This window comes from Symphalangus syndactylus, chromosome 10 (assembly GCF_028878055.3).
Source record: "Symphalangus syndactylus isolate Jambi chromosome 10, NHGRI_mSymSyn1-v2.1_pri, whole genome shotgun sequence".
Taxonomy (NCBI): Eukaryota; Metazoa; Chordata; class Mammalia; order Primates; family Hylobatidae; genus Symphalangus; species Symphalangus syndactylus.
Window position 1 is genome coordinate 48989831 of NC_072432.2, and position 15531 is coordinate 49005361.

The 15531-nt window shown below is 43.6% G+C and overlaps 2 protein-coding genes across 3 annotated transcripts in view; one reads left to right on the forward strand and one right to left on the reverse strand.

Annotated features, from left to right (window-relative positions):
- FAM13A (family with sequence similarity 13 member A) overlaps positions 1-15531 on the forward strand; it is a 431061-nt gene that overhangs the window by 36990 nt on the left and 378540 nt on the right. Inside the window, exon 1 of one of the 2 annotated variants that reach the window (XM_063610245.1) lies at positions 12143-12435. The exons of the other annotated variant lie outside the window; for it this stretch is intronic. The gene's annotated coding sequence lies outside the window, so the exon portion shown is untranslated. Of the gene's footprint in view, positions 1-12142; positions 12436-15531 lie in introns of those variants that run through there. 2 annotated transcript variants of the gene reach the window in all.
- On the reverse strand, positions 8579-11980 carry TIGD2 (tigger transposable element derived 2). Its single transcript, XM_055297013.2, has 2 exons — positions 11591-11980; positions 8579-11407 (listed from the first exon to the last, which is right to left on the reverse strand). Exon 2 carries the CDS (start codon positions 10496-10498, stop codon positions 8921-8923), a length of 1578 nt encoding a protein of 525 aa, XP_055152988.1. The 5' UTR covers positions 10499-11407; positions 11591-11980; the 3' UTR covers positions 8579-8920.

The window sequence follows — 15531 nt, forward strand, 5'->3', positions numbered from 1 at the left end:
GTATAATGGAGAGGGATTCTCCCTGAGATGACGGAAGGCTCTACGCTCTGGGTGATCTTTCTATCTCTGGGAGATCCAAATTTACAGAATGTGGGATAATTTTTTTTCTGAGGTGAAAATACAGAATCTTAAAAATAAAAGCCAATGCACTTCTCATTTCCAGTAATTCTTGTCCTATAGCTTCACTGCTTCAGGGAAAACACAATTCTGAGAACAAAGAAGTCTTTGCTTAGCTTTGACTTTCAAAGTAGACCAAAGGAAAAAAAAAAAGAGTGCAGTAGAAACAATAATCTGGAAAGCAAAGTTTTCACTTGAAAGAGCCAGGCTAGTTCGGAAAGGAAAGGAAAAAAAAAAAAAGATTTGTGATTCTAAGAAGCTAAGAAACTACTAAGCACTGAAGGGGTTCAGGTCATGCCACCCAAAAACATGCCACTTCGGCATAAGGATTATTTGAGCTGAAGGCAACTGAGAATCAACAGATGCAGGAAGTGTTCTCTGCTCTCCTCTCGTTTGCCTAAAAGCAGGGAACACATTTTGCTTGTGAAGGTATTGTCCTATAACCGAACTTAGGTCTGGCTATTCACAGTTTGAAAAGCCAGATACATGAGAGGCAAGGTGTGGTGAAAGGAAAGCAGTTTTAATAAAATGCTAGCAGTTGAGGACATGCCCGGACTCGAGTCTCAAAATGATAACTCAAATTTTAAGGCTGACTGAAGGGGTTTATAAAGGGGAAACCTGGTATGGGAAACATGCAGGAATCGTGTAGAGTGCAGGTCTGCATGTCTTGTTCCGGTGGCTATCTTGAGTTACTGTCCACCTGGAGTACTAACTGGTCCCATCTTGACTGCGACCAGGTTGTAGATTAACCACCTTGAGGTAAACTGCAGCTGGGTCTCCAGGCCTGGGCTGTTTCAAGATTAGCACCTGGAATTTTTTTTTTTTTTGAGGCCGGGTCTCGCCCTGTCGCCCAGGCTGGAGTGCAGTGGCGCGATCTCGGCTCGGCTCACTGCAAGCTCCGCCTCCCGGGTTCTCGCCATTCTCCTGCCTCAGCCTCCGGAGTAGCTGGGGCTACAGGCGCCCGCCACCACGCCCGGCTAATTTTTTTTTTTTTTTTTTTTTGTATTTTTAGTACATACGGGGTTTCACCGTGTTAGCCAGGATGGTCTCGATCTCCCGTGATCCGCCCACCTCGGCCTCCCAAAGTGCTGGGATTACAGGCATGAGCCACTGCACCCGGCCAGCCCCTGGAATTTCTAAGCAAGCATACAGTTAGATAAGCATGTATATGTCGGTCATAAGGTCATGGTATAAGGGAGTGTCCAGGGGGAAGGAGAGAAAGAAAAAGGAAAAAACCTTTTAAATACACTTTAAGGCTAGTGGGAAGGACTTTAAAATACATTTTAAAGCTGAGACTCTTGGTTACAACTCCCCACTGTCAAGTTCCATTTCATTTCTATGGAAAGGGGGTGATGTGCTCCATCTAGCTACTTCCTGCTGAAACGGGGTGCAGTTAAGGTGCAGTGGAATGGAACCTCACCACTTGGAGTGGAAAATATTTGAGAGTCTATGGGCTTAAGGAAGAGATCTGCTAGAGCATCATGGTGAGTGTGTAACTGCAATAGAGTCTACAGCAGCAGAATAAACCTAGCCCTATAATCATGGCTAAAATTATGAGCAACTTTTTTTCACCAAGAGGGGCCTGATCCAAACCATGACGAGAGCCATTGACTTAGGACATTGTGGGATAAGACATAGCATTAATTTGCTTGTGCATGTCTCATAGGGCTGAGGATTTGTTTCCAGAATTATCTAGGATGTACACATACCACTCAGTCTTAATGATAGTGCACATTCTCCACTATCAATTGTGCTTGGAGGTCCTATGGGAATATGACAACAGGCTGGCTAAACTTACATATTTAACAGGTTGCAGGAGGGGCTAGGAATATTCATGAAGGTGGTCCTGACACACATGCATTCAACAAATATGCATGTAACATATGACCTATGTTATTTTGGGGTGGAGACTTAATATTTAAACGTATTAAAATTAGGTCCTATACATTAAAAGGTCTTTTCAGGGCAGAAAGGCACACAAGTGTGCAATTTCTGTAAACCAGCTAGAACTAGCCCATAGTCCGTGGTCTTCTATCAGGTGAAAATTACTAAAGTCAGTCTTGTGTTAATTAAATCTGTAGTTATGGCTGATGGAACAGGGGCTGGGGGCCAGTGAGCTTGAGTCCAGTGCTTGTCTGACTGTTAGAGAAAAAGAAAACCCTTGTAGCATCTAGAACACAGCTCTTTTTTTTTTTTTTTGAGACGGAGTCTGGCTCTGTCGCCCAGGCTGGAGTGCGGTGGCGCGATCTCGGGTCACTGCAAGCTCCGCCTCCTGGGTTCACGCCATTCTCCTGCCTCAGCCTCGAAAGTAGCTGGGTCTACAGGCGCCCACCACCATGCCCGGCTAACTTTTTGTATTTTTTTTTAGTAGAGACAGGGTTTCACTGTGTTAGCCAAGATGATCTTGATCTCCCGACCTCGTGATCCACCTGCCTCAGCCTCTCAAAGTGCTGGGATTACAGGTGTGAGCCACCGCGCCTGGCCAGCATACTCTTTAAGTGTAGGTGTGTATCACTTAACCCTTGCCTGCATGGTCTTAGGTCCTGTTTATAATTTGGTATTTTGTTGTTACAAGAGTCGGTTTTGTCAGTCTTATAATCTCTATTTTAATGTTAGTGGTGGTCACTTGTGCCTAAATTCCAAAGGGGGGGGTGCGCACAATGAGGTGTGTCCAATGCCCACTTCCTGCCATACCCTGATAGATTTTCAGGGTTTTGGGGATCTCCTTTGGCCAAGAGGGGGTCTATTCAGTCAGGAGGCTTAGGATTTTATTTTTTTCGTTCATATTCCTTTTATGGTCAACATATGCCAGAGGCACTATCGATATAAACAAGTCAATTTTGTAACCTGGTTTTTTGGCTTTTGGTTTTCGTCTCTTATGTTGCTTAATTAAAGGAGTTTTCTGAGCGCCTGCCCACCTCCATTCCCATTTGGCCTAAAACATTTAATTGGCTGTAAGTCTTCTGACACTAAATCCCTTGGCCATAGGGGTCCCACCGAGGAACATGATGGACCCAGGGCAGCCAGCCACACCACCCCTGGCATCGATATGGGACAAAAGAAAAGCTTGGCCATCGATAATGCCTCTGGGGTTTAGGGAGCTTCTGAGTTGGTGAACACATCCATGTACTAGAAGGATGGTACATCCCAACTCCAAAGGGATAAAGCCTGCACTCAGGACCCTTCTAGACCTCACCCCATGTATGGGTTGTTCATTTGTATCCTTTAGAATAAACTACTAGTAAGTGTAGCATTTTCCTGGGTTCTATGAGTTATTCTAGTAAATTATCAAGTCTGAGGAAGTATTGGGAGAACTCTTGACTAATCTGGGGGCCTAATACTTGCAACTGGCATCAGAAATGAAGGCAATCTTGTGGGACTGAGCCCTTGAATCTGTGGAATCTGATGCTAATTCTGGGTAGTTAGTGTCAGAATTGTAGGACACCTAGTTGATCTCAGAGAGAGTTAGAGAAATGTTGTTGGAAAAGATAGCATTTATTTGCTGTCAGGAGGGAAAAAAGCTCTCAGGCCCCTGCCAAACTGCACGCTGTTACTTCTAATTGCACCTTATTCGCATCACATTGCAATTCTATTAGTCTGTTACTAGAACATGACCTGCACTCTTGATTTTCACGTGACACCCCCTATCCTACCACAAACACAACTAATTACTTCATGGACAACGTTACTTGTGATGAAAAGCCTTCCCAGATTCTTATAAGAATTTATCTTTCTCTCATACTTTTACTTTAATGTATCTTTAATCATGGCACTTTCACAGTCTATTTTGTGTGACTGGGGGCAAGAAATGCATAAAGAACTAAAAAAATTTTTATTGTATGAGGGACATTCTACAAAATACCTGACCACTTCTTCTCAAAACTGTCAAGGTCATCAAGTCCAGACAATCAAAAACGAGGAAATTCTAAGAAACGAGTACAGCCCAGAGGAGCCTAAGAACACACAATGACTAAACATAACGTGGTATCCTGGATGGATGCCTGGAACAGGAAAAGGACACCAGGTTCAAACCAAGAACTCTGAATAAAATATAGAAAAACAAATAAACAAAAACCTATTGTGGATAATACAAATAAACAGGAAAAACTGTTCTTGAAGAATCTAAAAACTTACCAGAATTTACATACAAATAATTAGAAGTATGGCCAGTAAAACCACTATTTGACTACATTTTGTTAGCTCTTCCATTTACTTTATATATATATATATATATATATATATATATTTACATATCTACTACATATATATTTACATATATACTATATATATATATATATATTTTTTTTTTTGAGATGGAGTCTTGCTCTGTCACCCAGGCTGGAGTGCAGTGGCATGGTCTTGGCTCACTGCAACCTCTGCCTCCCGGGTTCAAGCGATTCTCCTGCCTCAGCCTCCCGAGTAGCTGGGAATACAGGTGCCCGCCACCACACCTGGCTAATTTTTTGTATTTTTAGTAGAGACAGGGTCTCACGTGTTAGCCAGGATGGTCTTGATCTCCTGACCTCATGATCCACCCACTTCAGCCTCCCAAAGTGCTGGGATTATAGGCATGAGCCACCACACCCAGCCTACTTTATATATTTAAAAGGAATAAAGCAGCATGTCTTTAAAGATAAGATTTTGAGTAATTTGGTAAGGATTACCCTATTTTTTCTCCTAAATTAGTAAAAAGTATGTATGTGTTCAAGGAATAAATAGTATTATGGCCTGGGTGCAGTGGCTCATGCCTGTAATCCCAGCACTTTGAGAGGCCAAGGCAGAAAGATCATTTGAGCCCAGGAGTTGAGACCAGACTGGGCAACATAGTGAGACCCCATCTCTACTAAAATACAAAAAATTAGCCAGGCATGGTGGTGGGCACCTGTAGTCCCAGCTACTCAGGAGGCTGAGGCAGGAGAACCACTTGAACTCAGGAGGCAGAGGTTGCAGTGAGCTGAGATTGTGCCACTGCACTCCAGCCTGGGCAACAGAGTGAGATTCTGGCTCATAAAAAAAGAAAAAAAAAGAAAAAAAATTAGCCGGGCGTGGTGGCATACTCCTGTAGTCCCAGTTACGTGGGAGTGTGAGGTGGGAGGATCACTCGAGTTCAGGTCAAGGCTTCAACAGATGAGTAAAACTGCTTTATCTTTTTTTACACTCAAAGGTGACTTTCTTTGTAAGTAGGTTCCAGAAGATCAACATATTCTGAAATGCAGGAAATAATTAGGTATCATTTTTGTTGGTCTCAGACGAAACTATATAAGTTTATCTGTAACTCAACTTTTTTACAGATCGGCCCCTGTAGTGACTGACAGCTACAGTCCTCAGGGTCTGGGGAACTCAATGCTGCCTGCACACCTATGCATACATCCCAGCCAGCATTCCCAGAGATGGGTCAGTGCCCTGGACCTCAATAGAGATGCCTGGGCTTCCTGGGGGTCTGCATAGTCTCTGTGAGAGAAGAGCTGTGATGAATTCTCCAGGGTAAGCCTGAAGACCAGGGGTTCTCAATGTACAGCTGTAGGATTACTTAATAGCTGGTGTTTATGAATGCCTGGAATGTGACTGCTTACCTTTCAACTCTTTCACATATGGGGAAACTGAGGTTCAGAGAGGTCCAGAATGCTGCCAAGGTTATCTATATAAAGAGTGGAGAAGCTGGAGTTGCATTCCAATCTGTTAACCTTCAACAACCCTACTCCTTCTGCTTGGCTAGTGTTTCTAAAGTGTGCAGATGAGGTATACAAAATTGATTTTAGGTTTTAGTTTGGCAAGTTTAAAAGTAAGAATTCTTATGTTTAACTTGAATTAGACAAAGACCCCAGTTGGCACATGAGACCTGCAATTCTGTAGATATTGCTTAACATGTATAGTGTGTATATTTAAAAAAAAAGTCAATTTGTGAAAATATTAAGGTGATACATGAACACAGCCCTCCTGAATAAATCTAATTTTGGAGTGCAGGGTCCTCCCTATCATTCTGCTTAAATTGACCATGGCTTCTGATCCTGGCCCTGCCAACTCTATATTTATTTAGTGCCCAGTTCTCCAACCAACACTTGTATTACTCTGAGACTGAATTATGAAATAGTAAATATTCACACTCTGCAGTTCTGTGAAAAAAAGCATGCTTAGTTGCCAAATACTTTGTTCATTTGGTCTGAGTTCTGTTAGTCGCTCAGGTTCATCTAAAAAACATATACATTTTTAAAATTAACCAATAGTCAGAATTATTAACCAATAATCAGAATTTGTAGGTATTTCCTTTAAGGTGTACAAAGTCAAATGGGAGTACATATGTCTGCTTTTCAAACTAGGGTACACACAAGGGGCAAGTGTTAACCAAGATTACCATGATGTGTCTTTCTAGAGGAACTACTACAATATCTCAAGGAGGTTAAGATTTTTGTATTAAAATGAAATGTGGAATGAGAATGCATAATTTATATTATGATTAATGATATGAGACTAAACCAGTTCAGTGTCATGATTGAACAAAGTTTAAGTTCGTGTTAGCAAAAAGCAATGTGAAAATGCAAAGCAGTGTTCAAATGTAAGTCATTACCCTTATCAAGTTTTAGAATCCTTGGTCTCCAGGAAGCCAAATAGCCTCAGGACTTATCTTGCAGGGTTGTATTTCCTCAAGGCTATCAGGTAGGTGAAACTGTGTAAACTGAGGAAAGTGTTTTAATAATGATGTATGAATTATCCAAAAAAAAGTATATTCTGAGAGGTCTTCTGAAAAAGCTATTCTAGAATCCAGAGGTTCAGCTCAAGACACTGATGATAATTCTCATGAAAGAAAAATAATCAGATGTGGGCTCTAAATCCCCCTCAAACCAAATGACAAGCTCCCTATATATAGCTGGGCTTAATTACTATAACCACTGTCTCCCATGACATTTCTTTTGCTTTTTCTACTTATCCCACATTACTGTAGTTAGATAAAATATTTCAAATGTCTTGCTTATTGCTATCTTATCTACTGTAAAAGTATTTTATTATTATGCCAATATTAAGATTTTCTTCTATGAACAAAGCCAACATCTATTTATTAGCAAAGTGCTAACAGAACTGGACCAAAGAAATTACAGTTTCATTCCCATTTCCTGTTATAACTCCACCTAAGATATCTTAAATGCCTGCATACACCACAAAGCCTACCAGAGGGGGTAAGTGATTTTTCAATTAGAGTAACCCTTCAGTTTTCAATGAAAGAAATCATTACTGTATTTCTGCTGAAACTAATTGTATCTTTTTTTCTTTTCTTTCTGAGACGGAGTTTCAGGCTGGAGTGCAGTGACATGATCACAGCTCACTGCAACCTCTGCCTCCTGGGTTCAAGCGATTCTCCTGCCTCAGCCTCCTGAGTAGCTGGGATTACAGGCGCATGCCACCACACCCAGCTAATTTTTTCTGTTTTTAGTAGAGATGGGATTTCACCATGTTGGCCAGACTGGTCTTGAACTCCTGACCTCAGGTGATCCACCTGCCTTGGCCTCCCAAAGTGCTGGAATTACAGGCATGAGCCACCGTGCCTGGCCTCTTTTATCTCACTTCCTTGTAAGGGTTTTCCAAATGCAGCAACCCCACTTTGAGTAACACATTGGATCTGTTTAGCATACTACTGAAACTCAATATCCACAATGGCAGTAATAGCTAACATTCAATGTTATTCTGTGCTAGGCCCTATTATAAGCCCCTATTATTTAAAATCCATATGTCAACTCATCTACACCTCACAAAACTCTGAGGCAGGTATTACTTGTATTTAACAGATGGGGGGGGGTTAAGTAATTTGCCGATGGTCACACAGCAGCTGCACTCCTCTGCAGTGCCTCTCTTCATGTTCTACTTTAATGTTAGTCTACTGTTCGTGTGCTGGTTTGACAAATTAGATGTATGCTTATATTCTCAGTATTAGTTTTCACAAAAAATGCTGTATGAAAGCAAATGACATACATACTTTGTAAGCTTTCAAATGTTACATAAATGCCAAATAGCTTATTAAAGAGAAAAACTACTGGCATCTATAAAGAACCCAAAATACAGATGATAAAATGTAACGCTTACTTCTTCTAACTGCAATGGTTTGGGAACTGAAATCTATTTTCCTGGAACAAGAACGGGATTCTTTCCACAATTATTTAGGAACACTTCCTCTTATCAGATGGAAAAAAAATGAAGTGCAAATCCTTTTTCTGGGACATTTAAATTATACTTCTCTTCCTTTACTATTCTCAAGAGATGGTTGATCTGAATTGCTAATTGCCCAAATACTGCTAGTACAGAAATGCAGTATTTAAGGCTTTAGACTATTTTTCTTCAGTTCTCTGCAGTCGCAGTGAAATACTTCAAGCGCAATTTTTGCTGAACTCTTCTTTTCAGCAGTGGAAAAGCTGTGGAAGTGGAAACTTACCCCCAACATATTTCAATTTGGAAGTTCAACTTCAAAGAAAAATCATAAAAATGTAAGTTTTATTGAGTGCCTACAGTGTGCATGGGCCTTTATTAGACACGCCAAATTCAGGCACAACAGACACAAGATCCCTGGCCTCAGGTACCTTATGATCTAACATAATACATATTAGAAACAGTAGAAAGACAAGTTACATGTCAATGCCCAATGACTAGAGTCAACATTAAAGAGTTGTAATTTAAGTAATCCAAACTGACATCTAATTCTAAAATCATTTATAAAATGTATTTGGCTTTGGAATCCACAGGACTTCAAACAAGCAAAGTTTCACTGCAGATACACAGTTGCAAAGATGCAAATACATTGAAATACTTAAGAGCCTTATTAATGATTTTTGTTATTTTGGATCTTCTGTTTTTTTCTTATTATGGTCCGAAGCCTCCTTAATACCAATTTATCAGACAGAAGCATGTCGTCTTGTTGTTCAAGATAATCCAGTAAATTTTCAGTCCATTCAAGTGCCGCTTTATGGCTAATATGCTTCTCTGAATTCAGTTCTGTTTTTCTACTCTTACTGGAAGGCTTTTGCTCAGCAGCCTTGGTCTGGTCCTCAGCACTTTCACTGTCAGTCAGCACCTGACAGCTTGAGTCATTGCTGCGAGAGTCAAACCACTGATCAATATTCTCAATGTCAACATGTTCACATTCTTCTGTGTTCTGTAAAACTGTTGCTAAATTAGCTGCTAAAATGGCTCCTTCATCAATGTTCATACCTGAATTCTCTTCATTGCCAGGGAAAAGTTTTTTCCATGCTTTGGTTATGGTACTTGATTTTACCATGTTCCAAGCTCTTGACACTTCATAAATTGCATCCAACACTGTCAAGTTCTTCCAAAATATTTTTGGGTCAAATCCTTCATCCATGTATTTCTGGAGAAGTCCTGCTCGATAGTATCTTTTTACAGTGGCTAGAACTCCCTGGCTCATTGGTTGAATCAGACTTGTGACATTTGGTGGCAAATACTTCACAATTATTCTGCCATCATCTGAACTCAACATTTCTTCATTCGGACGTGCTGGGGGGAAATCTAAAAGAAGCACTGCTTTTTCTAAAAGTCCCTTGGATTTCAAATGCTTCTGTACCTGTGGCACAAAGTACTTTTCAAACCACTGTCTGAAAACAGACTGTTCTATCCATGCACCTTTTTGACTGTAATATGTCACAGGAAGGTTTGAAAGGTCAGTGCCTTTGAATGCTCGGGGCTTTTTGGCCTTCCCCACAACACAAAGATTAAGTTTGTGTAAACCTGTGGCATTTGCGCAACACATAATAATGATTCTCTCTCTGCTTGACCTACACCCAGAAGTACTTTGGTCAGTTTCAAGAGTTAATGTCCTTGATGGTAGACATTTCCAGAACAATCCAGTTTGATCAGCACCATAAATTTGCTCTGGTTGTAGATTCTCTTTTTCAACAAATTCCTGAAAGCTACCGCAAAATTCTCTGGCAGCAGTTTCATCTCCTTTTAATTTTGTTCCTTTACCAGCAGCCTTTGGAATACCATGGCGCTGCTTAAATCGAGTTAGCCAGCCTGACGATGCATTAAAATCACCTTCCATTCCCAAAGCATCAAAAAAGAACTTGGCTTGTTTTGCACAAATCGTTCCGGACACTGGAATCCCATCTGTTTTCTGTTGGTTAAACCACTCTATCATAACTCTATCAAGCTCCTCATATGTTGATGACTTCATAGATTTACGTTTGGATACCCCACTGGTAGGATCTGAACTGTTTGCATAGTTTATAATCCTTTCTTTGTTCTTTTTAATATCACGAACTGTGGATTCACCAATTCCGTACACCACAGAAAGTTTTTTGAAAGAGACGCCTTCCTCAAGTTTCTTAATAATGTCAAGCTTGTCCTTAATTGTCAACACCACACGCTTACGTTTCCCCAACATTTTAAGTGTCTAATATTTTAGGTGATTACTAGAACAAGATAATTAACAACTAAGATTTGAATACAAAGCAACTAGAAAATGAGGTCGTTAAGATTCCTCCTCTCACTTCTACGGCCTAGATGGATAGTGACCAATTTCCTGGCCAGGTCTACATGAATCTACTTGCTATTTTAAAACTTACAAACTTCCTACAACAAAGCCTAGCGCCAATTAACTCTTATCTTCTTTCTTCCTCCTCACAGGGTTTAGGGTCTTTCATGAAGTGCAATCACACTAGAGGTCAGAAACTGTACTGGTAAGGCTTCTAAAACAGTACTATTGCATACTCAATTCTTGCCATCCTTGCAGGTAATGTTCTTTGCCAAAATAGCCACTAAATCTCACGTGGAAGTATTTTAGGAAATGTGCTAGGGAGTAAACAGTTTAAGTCAAGAAAGGACTTGCAAACTTGACATACAGGAAAATACAATGGGAAAACTCACCCTCTGACTATGTGGTCTTTGTCAAGCAGTGGATTGTATGGAATGCTGTCTCTCTAGGCAAGGACTCTGCTATAGGTTGCGCAAGTGAGTGCTTGTGGAAATCATACGCAAGAGAAGATGACCCGGACAGAAGTGAACAGCGCAAATAAGGTGAAAGTGGAACAGGCAGAAAACTCTCTACTTTAAAAGCGACTTAAACCTACTAGATTTGGAAGCTGGAAAGGAGGAGAGTGGACATGTGATGTCACATTACTAAAGAAAGCATCAAAAAAACTGCATCGGTGGAAACGAGGACCCACGGTAGAGGCTATGGGGTGGCAGGCTCGGTGAAGATGATGTTACAATAATCCTGGTGAAAGACGATCCTCGATGGACCAACAGAAGCAGTTCCTGTGGGGGCTGTATAGATACTCGGAGGCTCCGAAACCTAAAGGAAAATACCAAAAACATTTTCTTTCAATTCAACATCAGGATCTGTGGCATTATCCACATCTATCCTGCAACTATGTTGAGAAAATTAACGCCTCCTATCAATGTGATAGCTAAATACGACAAATAATGCTTTTAGGCATAATCTGGGGTGACAGGGAGAGGGACCTGAAGAGCCTACCTCCTGAAATTAAGAGGTCAGAGAGAAGCCGTGTTAGCGAGGGCCTCTCCCCGCTGGGTGAGCTTCAGAGCGCGGGACGTCTTTCCTCCCGCGGAGGGAGCCCAGATTCCGCCTGGACGCCGGCGACCAGGGTGTCACTGCCGCAGCCAGCCAGCCAGCGGGCGGCCGCTTGGCAAAAGGAACGCCAGTCCGCCGGCCCCGGACATCGCCCTGGGACCGCCTGCGCGGCGTCCAGACCACACTAAGCGCAAATGGAGTCTCCTGAGGGAGGCTGGCACTGGTGGCCCGGCAGCGGCGAGGGACGACCGCAGAGGGACGAGCGTCGCCGCCGGAGCCGGAAGGCGGGGGATTAGAGAGCACGCGCGCGCCCCCGCAGAACGTTGTGCCGGCGAGGGGGCGGGGCCTGCGCGGGTGAGCGCACGCGGCCCGGGGGAGGGGACTCTGGCGAGAGGGCGGGAGGGGCGGGGCCCGGCAGGAGTGCGTCTCTGTGCGCTGCGTGGGTTCCACTCACCGCCTGGCCGTTTCGGGGCCCCAGTGCCTCCCTGGCCGGCAGGGGGCGGCACACGCTCGCCTTGTCCTGGCGCTTTTCCCAGTGGCCCGGCTCTGCCCTCGAGGCTCTTTTCTCCCTAGGGGGGAATTTTAAAATCTCACCCCTCCCCCAGTGCTGGGGGGGAAAGCCGAGGATCCTCGCGTGCCGGGAGGGGGCTGCGAATGGGGCAGGGCGAGCGCACGTGGGGCGTGTTTACAAACAGCAGCCGCGCCGCCGTGCAGAGGCGGTCCAGGTGTCGGAGCCCAGAGTCAGCGCGCGTGGAAAGTGCTAGCCCGAGCGAGGATCATGAGGCACGGTAGGAGCTGGCGGACGTGGGTTCCGGGCAGGAGCTGGGGCGTTCGCTCGGCAACACCCAACCGGACAAGCCCAGGGTGCCGAGGCGCGGCGGGCGGCGGTAGAGCCGAGTGCTGGGTCAGCGCTCCCTGGTGCTGATGCTCCGGAACTCGTCACAGTCGCTGTAGAGACGGTCCCTTTGCAAAATCGACAGCACCTGGGAGACGCGGGAGCCAGTGGGAGGCGTCGTGGTAAATTTCCTGCCGCGCCTCGACGCCCGGGGCTTCTCAAGTAGAATCAGGGAATTGCGCTTTGACCGATATTCCCTTTATTTGTTTCCAATGGAGACACCTGCGGAAGGGTCACCGCCTTCCTGGAGGAGGGAGCGGTGCACCTCCACCTTGCAGCACCTGTTTCCTGGGAAACGCGGTCAGGCTGCCTTCCTTTCCGTCTTGTGTGTGCGTGTCACAGTTTGAAAAATTGAAAATTCTTCAGTGAATTATCTCTTCCATATGAACATAAATGTAACCTTTTCGTTAACACAAAGTAACATAGTAATTCGTCATTTCTTTGACAAGGCCATATACTGTTTCTGGAATTTCAGAAACTTGGAAATGGAAATCAGAGCGAGCATACTGTAGAAAACAGATGTTGATTCTAAGCCTTCTGTTTGACTCCGCCGCCCAAACTGCTCAATTGCCTTTCTCAGCATAGCAGCCTTCCACTATCTGGCATGACAGAAATTCTTTGATCTAGTTATGTTGTGAGGTTGTAAGTGGCTTTTGGAGAATACCTGCTTTTAGACCTCCCTTCTTCCCTGCCCTCCATTTGGCTTCCAAGAAGCCAGTCCCTTTCTGGAAATCCTGGTTGCCTATTTTGGGTAGATTATGACTTACTTCATGGTACTTTTATATAACTTTAAAAAATATTCTTATTTTCCCTGATACCTGTGAAAAGCGTGAAACACTGCTAGAACAGCACTTTACTGACTGCCACCCATGTGGAAATGAGGCAGCCTGTAACCAGATGTCAGCTGCCTGCCTTTCCCCCTCTCCCCCAAGTCTACTGGAGTCGCTCTGTCCCAGGATATTTAAATACAAAGGAATCCTGCCTCTTACTCTTACTCTCTTTTCCACAGTATCTCTAGGATTTAATTTTCTTCCAGATACCATTTGCATTTTTCTCTGTTCCTCCTGGATTCTCCAGTTTGCTGTTTTATGTCTTATAGCTGTTCCCTTTTTATCACCTTGTGTAAGTTCAAATCTGGATACAGCCCACATTTCTAGATTTTCTCAAAACACCGCTTGACTCAAGGCAATTGTATTTAGTAGACTTTTACTAAGATTTTACTCAAGGCAATTGTGTCTTTACACAAAACAGCTTTGTTGGGCAAACTTTCTCCTTTTGTTGGGGGAAGGAGTGGCTAGTTGTGGCAGACATATTACAGCACAAGGGGGAGAGGACTTAGAATGTTAAGAATATGTATATATAAGAATATATGTATGTGTATATATATGTATTTTTGAGACAGGGCTTCTCTCTGTTGCCCAGGTTAGAGTGCTGTGGTACGACCATGGCTTGGGCTCACTGCAGCCTCAACCACCTAGTCTCAAGCAATCCTTCTGCCTCAGCCTCCCGAGTAGCCGAGACTATAGGCTACAGGTGCGTGCCATCATGCCCAGGTAATTTTTGTATTTTTTTGTAGAGATGAGGTCTTGCTATGTTGCCAGAGCTGGTGTCAAACCTCTGGGCTCAAGTGATCCTCCCACCTTGGCCTTCCAAAGTGCTGGGATTACAGGCATGTGCCATTCTGCCTAGCCAATAATAGATTCTTAAGATGGTGAAACTACTCTGTACAACTGTAATGGTGGGCACATGTCATTAAACATTTGTTCAGATGCACAGAACATACAACACCAAGAGTGAACCCTAATGGAAACTATGGACTCTGTGATAAAAATGTTTCAAGATAGGTTCGTCAGTTGTAACTGATGTTCCACTCTGGTGGGCAATATTGATAATGGGAAGGTTATGGATGTGTGGGGGCAGGGAGTATATGGGTAATCTCCCTATCTTCTGTGGAATTTTAGAACCTAAAACTGCTCTAAAAAATAAAGCCAATTTCTTAAAAATGTAGGTACAAAAAAAAAATGAGAATGTTGGGCACCTAAGGCAACTTACTCTTTCTCATCTACTATACGCTCAACACAGCACACACCAAGCAGTTCTCCACTGGACACAGCTGGGTATCCTATAATTCATTTCAATTCTGATACCATCTGCCTGGAGTGTCCCCGCAACTTCAAATTCCAATTGCAAGTGTTAGGTTGTTGTCAGGTTCCAAGCCCAGCTAGGGTCTGAGGGGAGTTGGTGGACGGGTGGCGGGTAATTGAAAGAACATTTGGGGGACCATAAGCAGTTGAGATATATCTTTATTCTCTCTCTCTCTCTGTCAGCCTTTGTTTTGGCCACCTGCTCCAGCTGCAGCCTCTCTCAGCACTGGCTCCCCCGCTTCTGCCACCCCCACGCCTGTAGCTGAGCTCCCCAACGTGCTTGCCGCTTCCTGGCTCACCTCCCAGCCACCTGCAAGGTGGCCCAGCTCTCTCTTACAGAGTTAGCAGTGCAGTTATATTACTCACAGATAATAGTGGCTCAAGCCAGTTGATGAGCCCACCCTTAATGTGGTTACATAACTGAGATTATGTAATGCACAGGATTGTGCACCTGCGCTCCAGTCCCACTGTGTCATGCAGCACTAGATGTTTACCTCCACCAACTCTTGTCTGCAGTGCAGCTGTTTCCCTTACACTCCATCCCCTAGGCCAAGGGAGTCCTCTTAGTGGATAAATGTGTCCGTAGGGCAGCACCCTGGACCCATAGGCCACAGCAGCAGTACATATGTGCCCTGGAGGAGGATTCCTTCCTTGGCCATTCCCCTACAAATGGTCAATCACAGAGGCTGTGTTAGTCTGTTTTCATGCTGCTGATAAAGACATACCCGAGACTGGGAAGAAAAAGAGATTTAATTGGACTTACAGTTCCACGTGGCTGGTGAGGCCTCAGAATCATGGTAGGAGGTGAAAGGCACTTCTTAAATAGTGGCAGCAAGAGAAAATGA

Bases quoted from the DNA above. Each gene is read 5' to 3' on its own strand.
- TIGD2 (XM_055297013.2), bottom strand. From the start codon at position 10,498: ATGTTGGGGAAACGTAAGCGTGTGGTGTTGACAATTAAGGACAAGCTT.